General features: G+C 45.0%; 1 protein-coding gene across 1 annotated transcript; it reads right to left on the reverse strand.

Annotated features, from left to right (window-relative positions):
- Window positions 1-9095: 9095 nt before the first annotated feature.
- Window positions 9096-17531, reverse strand: KCNV2 (potassium voltage-gated channel modifier subfamily V member 2). The gene is made up of 3 exons (XM_050945428.1): window positions 16104-17531; window positions 11002-11234; window positions 9096-9123 (listed from the first exon to the last, which is right to left on the reverse strand). Exons 1-3 carry the CDS (start codon window positions 17529-17531, stop codon window positions 9096-9098), a joined length of 1689 nt encoding a protein of 562 aa, XP_050801385.1.
- Window positions 17532-18968: the final 1437 nt, after the last annotated feature.

Genomic DNA, 18968 nt, shown 5'->3' on the forward strand with positions numbered 1-18968 from the left:
CTATATTTTTAGGTTGCTCATCAGCATTGTTATTGACATTAACACTGGTGGGCTTTGTGAATGAGGTGAACTTTAAGGAGGGGTTTGAATGAGAAGAGGAGTTGGCATCTGGCGCTTTGGGTCGGGGATGTCATTTCAGGCATAGAAAGCAGCACGGAAGACAGCACGGAGGCAAGAGAGTGATGTGGTAGAATGTGTGGCAAAGGGGACAAGAAAGCAGAGATGTAGTGGGGTCAGAACTCTGAAGGGGAGGATGAGAAGGTTGAGCTTGATGCAGAAGACGAGGTAGCCATCGGAAGTATTCAGAGAGGCATAATTTGTCTGAGCAATGGATGCTAAAAGCACTGCATTTTGCATGCTGGGTGCTTGGGAGAGCAAATAAGAGATTTACATTAAATCAACACTGTCATAAAAGATTTTATACTGCTTCCAGTGCATGAAGACTTACAAATTCATATAGCCCCCATGCAACAAAATAAGAATTTACCCAGAAAGCCAGCTCATTTTGGCTTTCTGATCCACCATTCCATTACAGCTCCTGAGCTTGCCATGTGGCTCCAGTCATATCTTGTTTTAAAGCAGATAAACACATGTTTGTGATTTTGAGAATAACAGGCAGCGAACAATGCACAATCCTATCAGCAAAAAGATGAAGATTAGTGAAGCTGGTCTAAAGCTTAGTACGTTCAACCTACAGTTAAAGTAACTTTAGCTTGTGCCCTCATTCACTGGTCAGTTGTGGTGATGATGGTGTTTTTGTTTTTCTTTCTTTTGTTAATTGGGTTTTGGCACTTTATTATTTTATCTACACTTCCTTTTAAACTTGGAACATGTGGGCCCTGGCCTTAAAGGAGAAAAAATGACAGTGAAATTGTAAAAACATTCACTGATCTTTTTGAAACATGCAAGCTGAATATTAAACAAATCCCTGAAGTTCCCTGGGACCAGTGCCTAGAATTAGTGCTGTTTTGTGCAGTGACTTTTTGGAAAGTATTTAGGCACTGACATTGTCTTATGCAAGTAAAAAGAATGGGGAAATTCATCTCTGGTGTAATTTATATAGAATTAGATGGAGGGTTCGTCTAGTTCAGTGTGGTAACGGTGTGGACTTCACAATGCAGGTTAAAACATTACTTTTTAGTAGGATCACCACTGACTGAATAACTATGAAAAACAGAACAGGAACTTTAAGTGGAGCTGCTGCTGGTAAATGTCTCTCTTGTAAGTTGATACATAGTCTTATTACTGAAGTATTTATTAGTAAAGTAAGCAAGCTGTTCTACTCGGCTCATGTATTTGTCTTCTGTTTTAGCAGGACAAGGCGTAGTGGCAGAAGAAGGAAATCAGACACGCTCACCCATTAAGCTTTTGATGACAGTTGTCCACTGTTCTCAACACAAAATACTTTGCCTAAATAATATCCTCCAGGAACTCCTGCCCTAGCCCTGTGCAGTAAGATGGGGACAGCGTCCCCATGCCACTACAGTCAGTGTTATAACTATGTGTACATGATCATAAGATATTGTATAAAGCAAATCTTCCTGACCTGTCAGAACATTTTTTCATTTGTTTATCCAGTATATAAAAAAATATTTTAAAAGGCTGCTATGTTTTAAGCATTGAGGACAGGATCCAGGCACTAGATCTACCTGAGCAGACTCTTGCCCCCACATGGAGTCCCCTTGACTTCGGTGGAGCTCCAGGCAGGCACAGGGATATGCTCACATCGATTCTCTTGCAGGATCTGACCCTTTGGTTATATTTACACTCCACAGTTAACTCAAGTGATTGGCACCTGGGCACTGCAAAATCTTTCCTGGTGCCTGTGTCCTCACTGTTTCTGCCCACGCTCACATAGCTGTGGGCATATCCCATGGTTCTTTATGCTGAGATGCTCTATAATTCTTTCCCAGTCAGTTATGTCAATTGCAGGAGAACTTCTCTGCCTTTCATTGGGGAATTGTTGGAAGGATTTTGAAGGTCTATCAGCACTAGAGGGATTTTCTCCTGTGCCATCACTGCAACATGTGAGTTCCAGTCTAAGTTAAAGCAGAGTCAGTGATTCAGGGGGAGGACAGCGTTGGGCCCTCCCCCTTCCCCCAGGAGCCATAAACACCAGAGCAGCAGACAGCTGGTGTGAGTTCCCTGCCTTTCTGAGGGCGATGGGGCTCTGGCTTCAGCCCTGGGGTGGCAGGTGGCAGGCAGCAGGCTCAATCCACAGGCTCAGGCCTGCAGCCGCAAGGCCAGGTGGGCTCCATCCCTCATCCACCCCATCACCCCTGACACCCACTGCCTCCTTACCTACCTCCTCATTCAAGGCTTTGGGGTTGTCTACACTACCGCACAGGATTGATCTAAGATATGCAACTTCAGCTACGTGAATAGTGTAGCTAAAGTTGACGTACTTAGATCTACTTACCACGGTGTCTTCACAGTGGTAAATCAACAGGTGACGCTCTCCCATCAACTCTGCTTGAGCTCCTCATTCTGGTGGAGTACTGGAGTTGACGGGAGAGCACTGAGCGATCAATTTATTCCGTCTATACTAGATGTGATAAATCGACCCCGCTGGATCGATTGCTGCCTGCTGATCTGGCGGGTAGTGTAGACAAGACCTTAATTTGTGCCTCAGCTTGCCCGGGCTGAGTAAGCCTGCTGTGAAAAATGATATCTGTATGTTTGTAAATATCATGTTTCATTGCCTCTCAGCTAGCTAACAAGTCTGTTGCTGTGAAAAGTGATATTAATAAACATAAAAATATCATTTTTTACAGAAGCAGACTTACTAGCTAGCAAGTCTAAAACAAAAATGCAACCAAAAAAAGCAAAAGAAACAATAAGACAAGACCATGAAAAGCACCTTATCTACATTTCTATTTTGTTTAGATCTAGTAAATAACAGAGACAACTGTACATTATTTTTATTATTGAGTCTGCAAAAAACCCCTACATAGATAGATTACAATGATTTGGACATGTATATGTTCATAATTACATGTTTTTTCTAAAGTTAATTAAGTATTTTAGGAAAAATTATCATAGCGGCCACCAGCAAGAGTTGGGGGCAACACTCTGAGGCTACCAAAATGTTTGTTGTGCAAACCCTTGGCTTAAAGCATCTCCAAACCCAGGTCATAAGGTTTCTGTATGGACATTAGTGGGGTAGGCTAAAATCGGGTGTTAACCGTGCAGTACTCTTAGTTATGGTTTCTACCTGCTTCCAGCATATGCTGTTGCCTTAAAGCAGTGGTGGGCAACCTGAGGCCTGTCACGGTAATCCACTGGCAGGACACGAGACAGTTTGTTTACATTGATAGTCCGCAGGCACAGCCGCCTCCAGCTCCCAGTGGCCGCTGGTCAATTAGCAATGAACATATTCCAGCCAGCTTCACCTACTAAAACCAATGAAGCCAATAGGGTTACACAATGAAGAGAAAACTTAGTGTGCAGAATCTTTATTACTAGTAACAATGGATGGGAAGGAAAGAACACAACTTGACTTTCAAATCCCAGCCTGGGTTTGCATGGGCAGCAGTTAAGGGAGGAAAAAATTATTTTGCTTGTAAACTGAGCAAACTAAATGTGAAATTTACTGAGGCAGTAAATATGGAACCTCACACTGCTATTCTTACAAAATCACTTTATGGAGTGGAACTGAACATCAACTGTCATAGCTTTATAATGAGGTGTTTGGTAATCCCCTATCTAAGGACACCTGGATTATTGGTTACTCAGACTATTTTTATTAAATTATTTTAAATTACGTGTTCCAAAATACATTTAAAAAAACAACAACCTAGTGCCTCTGACTGTTCATTACCAAGCTAAAGTCCTGAATGACTGTTATAAATTGTGCAATTTCTCTACTATTGAATAAGGAAGTTAATAAAGGTTATGTAAATAACAGATAAGTATGGCACATAGATATTTTAGGGTACCAAATAATAGGACAAACTCAGTTATCAAAACAGCTGAAGATCTTTTTAAAGCTATCTGAAGTGAGCAGAAGCAGATTCCATTATCTTGGGTTTTAATAAAGTCCATTCATTTTTTAAAAATTTGAACTTTATTAGAGAACTTTTTTTATGATTCTTAAACCTAAAACTGCCTAGTTTAAGATAAATTACTACTTACCTTGGAGGCATGGAAATAGTACCAGATTCCCATTAAATTATTATTCTTTGGTTGACCCTTCAACAGCTATATTTCTACATTAGAAAAATAAACTTAGATGCTTAATTGTATCTACAGCATGATGATCTTTTTAGACAAGCATTTTCGCAAAAGCTCTTTCCAATGCAGCTTTCTTTTAATCCTTAATGTTGGGGGCTGATCCTTGGGAGATCTGCCTTGCCTTTTAATCCTGCAGGGCTAAAATAAGGGAGAGGGGGAAACAATAATTAATTGTTCTAATGGATGAGACCAGTCCATCTTGAACACTGACGGCTCCCTTGAATACTGGAGTCAAATCTTCACTAAACCTGCATTGAAACATACGGAAAGAATGTATATTTGGTCTCCCCCAAGGCTCATTAGTATCTGTAATTGCTTAAAATGCAACAATCTCAAACATGGCACATTAACAGGACAGAATTTTAATTTTACAAAGCCATGAAAAAAAACCCACACCCTTAACTATCCCAAACTCCCTGTTACACAAAACAAGGACTTCTAGCTAAGGTCTTATGCTCTGGCCCCCCTAGTATTTCCTCTGATGTCTACTACGTGCATTGAACATTCCTTTGGTTATCCAACTGCTATTTTCCTCGTGGTGTCCAAATAACCAAGGCTGCAGTGGATGATTTTAAGATCCTTGATATTCAGTACTTGACTTTCATTTTAGTAAGCTTGGTGCACTGAGGACACACATGGAAGCCTTTGTGAATGTGGAAGAGGAGGTAAGAGTAATGAAGACTTTTTATATGTATGCACCTACGGCTAGATTCACACAAGGATTTAAGCGCTTAAGTGCTACTTCCTCTGCCTAATTAGCCTGTGTATCCACATTCGAGCCACAAAAATTATCTGCGGATACCTACATAAGTGGATTTCTGCTGATTTGCAGGGCTCCACACCACAGGCCAGACTGAGGCTCCGAGGCATCCCCTCTCCACGGAGCCTGGTCAGGGAGAGATGCGCCAGCAGCTGTAGGGACCTGTGGTGGATCCGCCTGCCTGGGGTGGGGGGTGGGGGTGGGGAGCAGGGGTGGGGGTGGGGAGCAGCCCCTAGCCCCTATCCCTGCCCCTGGCCTCCCCACCTAGTGTCGCTGCTCCTCAGCCTAACCCCACCCAGGGCAAGGGACCCAGGTTCCCCACATGGCTTTCCCCAACCTGGCTCCGAGGAGGCGAGGCGGCGGCTCAGCGCCACAGTCCGGCCACAATAAGAGCTGAGCGGGCAGCTGTGGGGAGCTGTGTCTGTGGGGGATCCTCCACCTGCCTGGATGATGCACCTGAGCAGGTCCCAGCCTGTGTCCCTGTCCCCCCACCCAGGACAAGTGGAGGGATCCAGGCTCCGCACAGCTGCCAGCGCAGCTCTCCCTACCGGGCTCCTGCCAAGGTGGGGAGGAGACTCAGAGCCACAGCCCGGCCACGGTAAGAGGTGGGTGGGCAGCTGTGTGGAGCTGGGGGGCCCCTCCCCCTGCCTTGGGCGGGGAGCCGGAGCAGCCCCCAGCCTGTGTCCCTGTCCCCCACAGGCCCTCTTTTGAGGGCAGGTGGAGGATCTGCTCCGCGGTTCTTCACAGCTGCCCGCTTGGCTCTTACCATCAGACCCCTGCGTGGATACAAAATTTTAAGCCACATCTGCACTGGTGGTATCTGCAGAAACAGTTCACGGATATAAAGCAGATACCCACGGATTTGCAGGGCTCTACGCGTGGGGCCTGAATCTGATCCAGTAAGTATGTTCAGAGCTCACCTACCAAATTGGCCCCTAGCGATGAGCTTACACAAAATGGCCGGGAAGACATGAGCAGGGGCGGCTCTAGGGATTTTGCCGCCCCAAGCGTGGCAGGCAGACTGCGTCCGGCGCTTTGCCTGCGGAGGGTCCGCTGGTCCTGCGGCTTCGGCAGACCTCCCACAGGCAGAGCGCCCCCCCGTGGCTTGCCACCCCAAGCACACGTTTGGTGTGCTGGGGCCTGGAGCCGCCCCTGAACATGAGTAGGATGAGGCCCTCTCTCACAACTTTTAGCCTAGTGGTTAGGGCAGTCTACCTGTGCCTCCAACCCCCTCCATGCCTACCAGCTCCGAGATGGGCCTTCCCTGTGCATCCAGGGCCCCACTGCTCAGCTCCCAGGAGCACACCCACTTGTCCCTCTGGGGTCCAGCCCCCTGTAGCTCCCAGTAGTCTGTGCATGTGTCCCCAGTTCCGAGCCCTGCCCAGCTCCTGGGGGGTGTCTCTCCCTGTGACCCCGACCCTGCTCGTTGTCTAGCCAGGTCCCAGGGGGCCCCTCCCTGTGCATCCAGGTCCCTGCTTCTCCCCAGTGGCCAGGTCCCTGTCCCTCACACTCCCAGCAGGGGGCTCCTTGTCCCCTTAGTCCTCCATGTCCATCTAGCTCCCAGGAGGGGGGTCCCTCCCTGTGCCTCCAAGTCTCAGCTCACCCTAGCTCTCAAGAGGCCCTCCCCTCTGCCCCTTAGTTCCCATTGTCTCCAGTTCTCAGGCTGTCCCCCAGGTCTATGCAGTTCCCCTATACTGTTTTTCTGACCCCCCCAGCTCCCCATTTTCCCTAGTTCTCAGGGATGCCCCCCCTTTTCTGTGCTTAGCCCAAAGGGAGGTGGTAGTGCAGCAGGTTGGAGATATTTTGGGGCACGACCTTCCACCATCATCACCCACCTGAGCTACCTTCAGTGCGCTGGAATATTTGCATTTGAACCTCCTCCATCCTCCATTAACCCACCTTCCCTGGGACTGGGCAAGAGCACTTGAAGGGGGATGCTCAGTATTGGAGTGTGGGGAGAGATCTGCCCTTCTGGCACCCCAATGACACTTTACCCCCTGCCCCTCACATCCCCACACCAGTGAGATGCTGTACTCCTCTGGTTCCTGCTCCCCCCCCCACCTCCCTTTACCAGGTCTCTCAGGTCACCATGCTACCATAGCCCTCTGGTGTTCTCCAGTTGCTGGGCCTCTCCTTGGACTGCTGACCTGTTGTGTGGAGCCCAGGCAAGCAGTAGGGGCTGGATGGCAGTGGGAGGCAGGGGGCACCAAAATACAAATTTGCCCAGAGCACTATTTTCCTTAATGCCGGCCCTGGTGCTCTGAATATGGTTTTTGAAGTGAGAGTTGACAGGCAGGGTTCTAACAGGTTTGTCTGGTGGGCAAGAGTAAGAAAAGCAACTGGGTTGCTAATTGACTTCTCCTTTGATAGAAAAATATTTCTTTTTGCTTAACACCACAGTTAAATTTTCATGGCTATGGCAGAGTTAATGCCCTTCCCTTGTGTTTCTCAGCTGCCTGAGAGACTGCCCTACACAGAGGTCTCCAGTGTCACTGTAAGACTTGAACATGGCAACTTACATTCAGCAGCGCAATGCAAACAGTAAGCAAGAGCCGACCCATTTAAAATACACCCCTCCGTCAGGTTATTTTGCTATGAAATGACTGCTGTGCTGAATAGCAGCCCTTGATGACATCAATCTTCCTTATCATCATTACTTCCTCTAAAGAGATGACCACTTTCCCCATTTTAAGCCCTATATGAAGGCTTATAAATAACAGTTCTAGCTTTCAGATCATTGCCCTCATTCCTATTTTAACCCCCCATATGATTTGTCTTATGTGAAAAGAATGTTCCCAGTGAACTAAAACAATGAAACCACTTGATTTTGGCTATAGCTAATTTAGAGTTAGATTCTGCTATTCTTACTAATGGGGCATTAGATAGACCTTGTTATGCAAATAATCCCATTGATTTCAAATGATGTTCTCATGGAATAAATGACTATTGAATGTGACCTTGGGTGACAGAATTAGATCCTCAGTATGTACGTAATTCTATCAAGAGGATCAATGTATACTCATATCCCCATTATTTATGATTTTATCAATATTGAAACAAATTCAAATGCTTCTTGTCTTACTATTATATTTTCAAAACTACTGGAAGACCTATTGATAAAATCCTGAGCATGAACATGCCCTGTTAGGTAACCATGTCCTTTCCCTTCTAATTGGGCAGGGATGGTGTTCTTAGCCTCTATTTGCCAGATGCTGGGAATGGGCACCAATGGATGGATCACTTGATGGTTACCTGTTCATTCCTGTGGAAGCACCTGGCATTGGCCACTATCAGAAGACAGGCTACTGGGCTAGATGGACCTTTGGTCTGACCCAGTATGGCCGTTCTTATGTTCCTCTCACTCCATTTTGGCTGTTTTTCAGAACTTTATTTTAACTTAGATCTAAACCACAACTAACCCATATTGTTCTTAACACACTAATAGAAGATATTCACATTAAACACTGTTGTTCATATAAAATGCATTTAGTTTACAGCTGCATTCTTAAGCAGATTTTTGCATTAAAATGAGCTTAGAAATCTATCACAAACATTTACCCAAACTTACTCAACAGTTCTTTGCCATTATGAAGGATATTAATGGAAAAAACAAAACCAAAAAGAATAAAGCCAACATTTTTCTCACACCTGAAGTTACTCACTCTGAGCAAGTACAATTTTGCAAGGCTGCATTACAAAATAATATTGGCAAATCGAACCATGAACTATGTGTTATAGCACAAATAATGTCCAAAAACCTAAGCAACACATTGTTTATATGTGAAAGCAACTGATGTAGCTATAGCGGGTACATACTATCTGTGTCCGCTCCATGTTTAAAAACCTAATACTTAACCTATTTCTGCACAGCAAATATATTGCCTTTTCCCCCTTCTACATCTGTTTAATTTTTGAGGCAAGAGTCATCCTGCCTATTGCTGAGTAGCAGCCACTGCACGGGAACAGACTCAGTTGTTTTTGGTTTGGCCATGGTGGGTCATTATTGTAGGATGTGTTTTGGGCATGGCATTACAGCCCTGAGTCAGCTGTACAACTCAGAGTCTCTGGCTGGCTAATTCAGCGAGCGCCATCGATACTGGCATCACACATAGAAACCAGGTGCATTGCTGCTGTAATAATGAGCATAAGCAAAAAGAAGCTGAGAAGAAACTGTAGTAAAATAGATCTGTAATTTTTTTAAAAGACAAAAGCTTGAGATTTGCTTTCAGTATTTTCTTATTCCTTTTAGAGCTGTTGCTTTATCTTTATTTGACTTGGGTGATCCGTTGTAATAGTATTTTCTCGGCTTTCCCCTTGAGCTCCTCTGTCCCTTTATAGTCCCTGGAGTATTAATTGTATCTAGGCCTTGGTAAATAACACTGGTCTACAATTTTTGAGAAGTCGTCTGCTTCAGAGATAAAATGTGATATTTATTATGTATTTTGATGTGCTGAATTCAAATATGACAATTAAAACAACTGATTGGCTACTGTTTCTAAGATATTTAAGTTTTTACATTTTATGTCTATGTATATTGTGTAGATAGTAGAGTTTTAATCATAAATTGTAAACCTAGGTCTTTTCATGTGTTTATGGTTGCTTTACATGATAATATTTCACCTGTCCTGTTTATGTAACACTTTAAAAATCAGCAAAAGGGTTATATAAATAAAATTTATTATGAAACAAAAGGCAAAAACTATTATATACATAGTTTAGTCCTATTCAGTGTCTACTCGGCGCTTCTTGGCTTGTCTCTTGTATTCATTAAATGGAGCATCTCTTGTCACTGTCCAGCAATAGTCTGCAAGCATTGATGGGCTCCATTTGCCCTGGTAGCCTGCCAGGAGATTCCACTGCTGTAGTCTGGAGCCCAACAGCTCTGCCTTACTCTTGGGGAGTTCCAAATCCCTAACAAGGTCATTCAGTTCACCTTGTGTTATGAGGTGTGGTTCAGAGGAAGAGGATGGGAGAAAATGTGGGTCCTGTGACATTGATGGTTCAGGACCAGAAGTTTCATCCTCTTCCTCTTCCTCGTCTGACTCAAGCGAGAATGATTCTGGTGCATCAGGAACCGGCAGTCCTTCTCCATGGGGTACTGGGCATATAGCTGATGGAATGTTTGGATAATGCACAGTCCACTTTTTCTTCTTTGACACACCTTTCCCAACTGGAGGCACCATGCAGAAGTAACAATTGCTGGTATGATCTGTTGGCTCTCTCCAAATCATTGGCACTGCAAAAGGCATAGATTTCCTTTTCCGGTTCAACCACTGGCGAAGATTTGTTGCACAAGTGTTGCAGCATATGTGTGGGGCCCACCTCTCGTCCTGATCTCCAATTTTGCAGCCAAAATAAAGGTGATAGGCTTTCTTAACCATAGTGGTTAGAGTGCGCTTTTGTGATGTAAAAGTCACTTCACCACAAACATAGCAGAAGTTATCTGCACTGTTCACACAAGTACAAGGCATCTCTGCTCACTTTGGCTAAACAGAAATGTGTCCCTTTGCAAAATCAAACGCTGACAAATAAGAGAGCACCACACTGTATGATTTCTAGAGCTGATATAGGGCAATTTCTTCAGCAGAGTGATGTAAGCTTCGTTATGATTGCATCATCCATGACTTCTAGGAATAACATGATGCAATTCATATCATGTATGATGCAATACCAGCTTCAGATTGCATCACTCATTGTTTTGCCTAAAAAGCAAATACTGTCCAAACCCAGTCATAGATTTATTCATAGATCCAGTCAAAGATATATTTTAGTCATTTCTGATTTAAATTGAGATCCCTTCCCTTTATAACTCACTTATCCTCCGCCATTCCCAAGTCAAGGGTCGTATATACTGACCAAATAGCATATCTTAAAAACTAGAGCCAATCAACAATTTTAAACATCATTTTTGTTCTCAGTGACCCAGAATTAGTAAAGTTGGACTACATTTATTTCAGAAGCATTTTGGCTGTAGAGCAGTGTAATGGGTTGGGCCTTCTCCACAGCACTTGGACATTTTCTTCCTGGTTCTTCGTGTAAAGTTAATCTTGCTTCTTTCCTTCCTTACAGCTGTATATTCATAGGCCTTCAGTTTGCTGTAATAGTCTGAGAATTTATTGTAGAGGATGGAGATGGGCATTCCATTCAGAATTATTCCAAAAGCAATGCAGAGGAAAGCAAACAGGCACCCGAGGTGAGTTTCTGGACACATATCACCATAGCCCACTGTAGAGATGCTGACCTATAGGCAAATCAATAGTAATTCATTATCCAAACAGAGGAGCGCACATACCTTTCTTTAGTCTAGCCAGCTGGGGCTTTAGCTTCTCAATACAGTTAAGATATTTTGAACACTTGTATAACTAAAAACCTGAATTATTACACACTGGCTCTACATTGTCCACCCCCACCCCCACCCCCAGGTACCATCCCTAAGTGTAAAAGCTATCCTTAAATAATTAAACCCACTATTGTCATTAGGAAGTCCTCCGGAATCTGCTGTGTGCTGCAGACAGCACCCCTGAGCCAACCACAGGCAGGTCTGCATAGATGGTCATGTGCATTAGGTCCAAGGGAGTGGACACAGATTTATGACCTGACCCATCCAGTAACCCCACCACTCTCTGAGACTAGCTGCAGTAGAGGCTGGGTTGAAGCTGCATGGCAGCTGTGTGCCCTTACCCTGTTTTTAAGGAATGGACTGGTCCTCACCCCACCCACATTCACTTCCGTCCAATAACTTGAGGGTGAAGTGTGTGTGCGTGTGTGCGTGCCGACTTTTACCTTTACCTGTCTGGTGAATAAAGTGGTAAATATGGTGAAGAACAGGGCCCAGACTGGTGTGTGTCCTTTAGCAGTGAAATACATTTTAAAACACTTGCCTCTGGGAAGAACAGTCCATCAGCTCATTTTAATATGGACTTTTTTTAAAATAAGGAGACTAAGGAAGTGTGTAAATAATGAAGAGCCTTTTCAACTGCTTAAAAGTTTGTTTTGTTTGAAGTGTATGTCAGCAAGTGAGTGATTATCTTTCCTGCTCTCGTTCTGCCATGTTACAGGCACAGAGGGGATGGTGGATGAGTGCATAGGACTGCCCTAGTTGTTTTAACTGAAGTTTTGGTACTGGGAAACCTTTTGACATCCGATCTTAGTGACAATGCTAGCTGTTTCAGTTGAAATCATTTTTAAAGTTCAGGAAATAAATTTTTTGCCATCACTATATTATGTGAAAGTTGAATCCTGCCATCGCTTTATCCATATCTCATCTGAGATGTTAATGAATGCCCCCCTTCATTCAGTAGCATATTTTTCCTGCTTTACCATACACCGATGGTGGAGGTATTATGCTGGCTTTTATACTGACACGAAATACTGCAACAGTTAGAACTGCATCAAGCGCCCCAATAACATTTGGTCTAGCATAGATCCCAAGCAGGCATTACCAGTCTACGTCTACTACATACATTTTATGTGTGTGTGTGTGTGTGTGTATGTGTGTGTGTGAGAGAGAGAATAATAAACATGCTAGCAGAAATGGCTAAAACAGGAAGGTGTAGTCCCAGACCAGTGCTCTTGTGATGAAAGCACTGAATTAATTTTTGAACATTATGGCAGGCAGTGTGCCAGCCTCTCACCATTTAGACAGAATGTTATTTCAAATGAATGAAACAGTAGCTTACATAGATTCATAGACTTTAGGACTGGAAGGGACCTCAAGAGGTCATTGAGTCCAGTCCCCTGCCCTTATGGCAGGACCAAATACTGTCTAGACCATCCCTCATAGACATTTATTAATTTACTCTTAAATATCTCCAGAGATGGAGATTCCACAACCTCCCTAGGCAATTTATTCCAGTGTTTAACTACCCTGACAGTTAGGAACTTTTTCCTAACGTCCAACCTAAATCTCCCTTGCTGCAGTTTAAGCCTATTGCTTCTTGTTCTATCCTTAGAGGCTAAGGTGAACAAGTTTTCTCCCTCCTCCTGATGACACCCTTTCAGATACCTGAAAACTGCTATCATGTCCCCTCTCAGTCTTCTCTTTTCCAAACTAAATAAACCCAATTCCTTCAGCCTTCCTTCATAGGTCATGTTCTCAAGACCTTTAATCATTCTTGTTGCTCTTCTCTGGACCCTCTCCAATTTCTCCACATCTTTCTTGAAATGCAGTGCCCAGAACTGGACACAATACTCCAGTTGAGGCCTAACCAGCGCAGAATAGAGCGGAAGAATGACTTCTCGTATCTTGTTTACAACACACCTGTTAATGCATCCCAGAATCACGTTTGCTTTTTTTGCAACAGTATCACACTGTTGACTCATATTTAGCTTGTGGTCCACTATGACCCCTAGATCTCTTTCTGCCACACTCCTTCCTAGACAGTCTCTTCCCCTTCTGTATGTGTGAAATTCATTGTTCCTTCCTAAGTAGAGCATTTTACATTTGTCTTTATTGAACTTCATCCGGTTTACCTCAGACCATTTCTCCAATTTGTCCAGATCATTTTGAATTTTGACTCTGTCCTCCAAAGCAGTTGCAATATCTCCCAGTTTGGTATCGTCTGCAAACTTAATAAGCGTACTTTCTATGCCAACATCTAAGTCTTTGATGAAGATATTGAACAGAGCTGGTCCCAAAACAGACCCCTGCCGAACCCCACTTGTTATACCTTTCCAGCAGGATTGGGAGCCATTAATAACTACTCTCTGAGTACGGTTATCCATGGGGCTGCACCTGGTGCTTCCTGTACCATAAAAAGCATTAGGCATTTGGTTTAACGGCACTTCAGTCACTGGAATTGAATGATCCTATGGATCAATATGTTCAAATACTGAGTTGAAAGCAAGATACATATCTACCATAGCCCCTACAAGATTATTATCCTGTGCTAAGAGTCTAGTCCTCTTACATTCACTCTTGTCTTATGCATGAGAATTTTGAGGAAATAATCATTTGTGTGTTTGACTGACGAAACTATCCACTATTTAACTTATCTGAATCTCTTAAATTTTTCCTATAATGCATGGGGGTAAAAGACAGCCAAGCCACATAATTACTATTTGCACATTAAAGACAGACCTGCAAACCCTTGCTTTTATGTGCTAGATTTTTCTGCTGGTAGCTGGAATGATGCAAAGGGGCTGGAAAGGAGCTTGGTCTCCCCTGCAAGAACTTCCACAGCTAGGAGAGAGTCAGAAAAGAGTGCACGGCTGTAGCCCACAGTCTGGGGAGTCTGTCAGGGATGTGGCCAGCACACTTGCGGTTTGGCTATTCTCAGCTGACCCATGGCTCCTTAGAGGCCAGAGTCAGCTGCTGTAAAAAGGAGTAGCCCTAAGGATGCACTGGGGCTAGGACTGGCCCTAGAATCAGGGAACTGGAAACAGATCCTTTGCACCCCTTCTCCCCACAACTGCTCCTCCCAGACAATACTGGCTGCAACTGAGATTTGAGCCCTTTGTTCCTTCAGCACTAGCCATATTACCATGCGGTCTATTTCTCACTCTAGGCTGACAATCTAGCATGTACCATGCTGTCCTGTCACAGCTATCATAGAGTAACAATAGAGCTGAGGCCTTCTCGCTCTTTCATTCTGCAGAGCACTTTGCAAAGGAACAATCTCTTCCTCCCCAACCCCCAGACTGAGTCCCTGCATGTTTAATTCTGTGGCTGAGAAGAAAGGCTCTGTGGGCCAGTGCTAATGCATAGGCTCTCCTAGCTTGGCTTTAGGAGTACTCAGTCAACACCTAGGAGTAAAGTCAGTGGTGGTGCTGTAGCCTTTACAGGTCACTGTTAAGGAGAGAACAATCATTTTGACATATCTATTTTCTGAGACAATAATGTTAGTGCTCTGTAAGGGTTCTGTGTGACTGTATTACTCTGCGGAGGTGGCACAGATTTGGGATTGGAATCCTTTCCTACACTTCAGAAGTTTGATCCCCCACCTCAGGAAAATGAAAGCAATCATGCCAGCCTTCAACCCTGCAGTGACAGTAGGGCAGTATGTGGAAACCCTGTACTGCCTCATGTCCGTGCAAATGGGCCCTGGCTCAGCCTAAGACAGTGCGTCCCACATTTTGGGAAATGTTGTGCAACAGACTGAAGTCCTTTGTTTAGTCACAAGTACAGCACAGGCAATGGCTGTGAAAGGTTCCCCGTGCAGACTTGCCCCTGTGCCTCAGACCTGATCCACAAGGGTAAATGCTAAAGATGAAAAGGTCCCTCAGGTTCCAGGTCTCAGGCTTCTCAGCGAAGACCACCAGCAACCATGCCACTGGTGATTTTGCAATATAAACCTCTGCCCACACTAGGAACTAGCCTGAGACCACCTACTCATTCCTCCTAAACAGCCATGAAATGTCATGTCACCAACTTCCTGTCACTACTGACCTATACTAGATTGAAACTGGTGACCTAGATACAAAAGGCTCTATATCCAATTACCAATCCCTTGAGCCATTCAGACCCCACCTGATCTATTTTTGTCTGCCACTGGTATTGTATAAATAACCAAATGCCATTTTGAGTATATTGTAGAGATGCCACCTACTGTTGGACAACTGCCCATTATAAAAAATTTTATGAGGCCAGGCATCTGCAGCTACTTCAACTCCCATAAAGTTGGAGGATTTAAATGTTGAGCAATGAAATCAGAACAAGCTTTTGTCATGCTGGGTCAGCACAGCACAGCCTTTTACAAACTCCCCCAAAAAAGAGAAAAAAAACCCTATACAATATATTTATCATGGCACAGACCCACTTCTCTGCAATGCTGACACTAGAAAGAAATCATACACTTCCCCCACCCCTATACAAGTCCTCCTCCTTTCTTTAATGAGCAGCAGTGGAAGCAGGAGTGTGTGGCATAGCCACCGACTTCCAGCTCTGCTTCACTGATTATCCCCTGATGCAGTAACTGATGTAAGCTTGCAGCAGAGGTGGGTGAGTGTGTGTGTGTGTGTGTGTGTGAGCACATGTCCTGTAAAAGCAAAGCTCAGAATTCAGAACAGATGTTCACAAATCTGGGCCGGCTCTCCTGTTTTCAAGACAGGCAGCAACTCTAGCAGGAGAGGGAGCGATGGCTACCTGGCAAAGTGCAATGCATTTACTTACAGCAGCCCACCACCATGCATGGGGGATGCTGGTGAAGTTGGTACTGGAGACGTCGTGCTCCACAGAGTAGACCATGGCGGAGAAGGCAAAGATGCCCATGGCAATGAAGAGCAAGAGGCAGCCCACTTGTTGGTAGCACTGGCGCAGGGTAAAGCCGAAGGCGCGCAGGCCTGTGGAGTGCCGGGCCAGCTTGAGGATGCGGAAGATCCGCATCAGGCGCATGATGCGCAGCACTTGTCCTACTTTGCTCACCCGTCCCACCTTCTCAATGTCATGCTCGTGCTGAGAGCCCCGGCCCCGAGGCTGGTCGTCGTCGGCAAAGCACTCCAGCAGCAGCTGGAGGTAAAGTGGGAGGATGGCAAGGAGATCCACGGCATTGAGGGGGCTGCTCACGAAGCGGCGCAGGTCTGGGGTGGAGACTAGCCGCAGCAGATACTCCAGAGTGAAGAAGGCGATGCACAGTGTCTCAACATGCTCCAGCATAGGGCGACTCTCTCCGCTTTTCCTGTCCACCTGCTGCATCTCCTCCACGGTATTGAGAGCCAGTGCCACCACAGAGATGAGTACAAAAAGGCTGGAAGCCACCCCCATAGCCTTGGCGCTGACAGAGGAGAAGGGCTTCTCCATTAGGTTCCAGAGGCACCAGCGCTGGGGGCCATAGTAGCGCATGTGGTGGAAGAGCTGCTCACTCTCCTGGGACTCTGCTTGAGCACGCAGTTCCCGCTGCACCTTCAGCTGCTCGCTCAGCTCATCACGCCGCTCCTCGAAGCAGATGCGGCAGCAGCGCGGCGTATATTTGAGCCGCACCCCCCAGTAGCTCAGCTCCTCCAGGAAGCTGAGTGGGCACTGCTCATCTCGCACCAGCAGCACCCCAGAGGCATAGAAGTTGTAGACCAGCTGGAAGACAGCAGGGTCCCGATCAAAGAAGTACTCATCCCCCTGAACCGCATAGTCATCGCACAGACCCAGCTGGCGACTGCGATTGGTGGAAGTGGCCAAGCGGCCCAGACGGGTCTTGGGGTAGACGGCCACTGCCTGGTAGGTGAGGCGGTAACTTTTGCCACCTACATTTATGTTCAGCATGGAAGAAGCAGATGCTGCTGTTCTGGAGGAGAAGGCAAGGGGGTTGGGAAAGGGTGTCGAGAACTTGCTTCCCTCCTGAAAGGAATTTTGCTGCTGCCTTTCATCTTCCTCCTCTTCTTCCTCCTCCTCATCCACATAATAGTAGTAGTTCCCCTCAGTTCCCACAGGCAGCACAGCCTGAGAGGCCCATGTAGCAGTAGCAGAAACCCCACTCTTCATCTGTGAGCGCATTATTTCTTTCTCCTCTCCCGCATTGGTTTCTTCGGGAACAATATTTGTTGCAGCTCCTTCCCTTCCTTTACAGTCTGAGAATGGGAACGGTCTCCTTTGGTTGAACTTCAACATGATGCTTCTCTCTCTCCCTCCTCTCCTTCCTTTGCCTCCACCTGACTGAGGAACTAACACCAGGCCCCACTGCCACCAGCACTGACACAAACAATGCTTCTTTCTCTCCCTCTGGAGCATCAAACACAGCTGCAGTTTCACATTTCTCTACTGTCCAGCCACTGTTCCAGTTGTTGTTAAAGCTCAGGCTGGGATACAGACACATGGGGACTGCTGTTGACAGCTTTAATCTTGCTGACAGGGAAGATCTGAGTGCTTAGAGAAGGGGATTTAAAGGCTATTATCCTGTTTCAGCCCCGGCTCCCTGAGTCTGTGACGTGAATGATTATGAATCCATAAATCTGTGGATAATCAGGAGAAAAAGACAGAGTTTTATTGCTAATAAAAAAAAGGGCATTTCCCAACCCCCAATTTGTATGTGCACAGGATATTCTGAACCTGAAGAAGGGAGGTAATGGGGAAATAGGGAACAGTATTGATGCCTTTCATCAGACACAGCTACAGATTGTCTGAATGTTCCATAATAGTAATAAAAATAATTCATCATTAATACGTTGACCTTATTTAGTGATTGTCTCCCATAGCTCTTAAAGCTCTTTGCAAAAGATGGGTGAGTATATTTATTCCCGTTTTCCCTTGGCAAAAAGAAAATGCAGCTGGAGAATCAACATACCACCTATTCGTTTAAGGGCTGAGAAAACTCACTGTACATACAACTCCTCTAAGGACTGCTCCAACAAAACCAGAGACGCTTAGATTTGTCACTCCTGATATTTCTAAGATAAAATAAAAGGCAGAAAAAAAGACTCCTCGCCCGCCCTGCCTGCCATTCTGCCCTTTCTCTCCCAACTTTCAAGCCTTTTTTATACATCATAGAGGAGGGGTAGGCAACCTATGGCACTCGTGCTGAAGGTGGCACGCGAGCTGATTTTCAATGACACTCACACTGCCCAGGTCCTGGCCACCGGTTCGAGGGGCTCTGCATTTTAATTTAAAATATTTAAGAAGCTTCATTTAAAATTAAAAACCTTATTTACTTTATATACAACAATAGTTTAGTTATATATTATACAATTATAGAAAGAGACCTTCTAAAAACATTAATATATTACTGGCATGCAAAACCTTAATTTAGAGGGGAGAGGGATAGCTCAGTGGTTTGAGCATTGGCCTACTAAACCCAGCATTGTGAGTTCAATCTTTGAGAGCCATTTAGGGAACTGGGGTAAAAATCTATCTGGGGATTGGTTCTGCTTTGAGCAGGGGGTTGGACTAGATGAGATCCCTTCCAACCCTGATATTCTGTGATAAATGAAGACTCAGCACACCACTTCTGAAAGGTTGCCAACCCCTGTCATAGAGAAACAAAATGGGTACAAGACCATTTATGTTTCCCATACCAGTCACCAGAAAAGTGTAAAATTACACTTTTCTGGG

This window comes from Gopherus flavomarginatus, chromosome 3, assembly GCF_025201925.1.
Source record: "Gopherus flavomarginatus isolate rGopFla2 chromosome 3, rGopFla2.mat.asm, whole genome shotgun sequence".
Classification (NCBI taxonomy): domain Eukaryota; kingdom Metazoa; phylum Chordata; order Testudines; family Testudinidae; genus Gopherus; species Gopherus flavomarginatus.

What these genes read in the sequence shown, in the direction of transcription:
- KCNV2 (XM_050945428.1), bottom strand. Translation starts at nt 17,531, where the DNA reads ATGTTGAAGTTCAACCAAAGGAGACCGTTCCCATTCTCAGACTGTAAA. An exon ending in ATGCATGGTGGTGGGCTGCT is followed by an intron (nt 11,235 to 16,103) that starts GTAAGTAAATGC and finishes ATTTGCCTATAG; the next exon opens with GTCAGCATCTCTACAGTGGG. An exon ending in ACCAGGAAGAAAATGTCCAA is followed by an intron (nt 9,124 to 11,001) that starts GTGCTGTGGAGA and finishes TCATTATTACAG; the next exon opens with CAGCAATGCACCTGGTTTCT.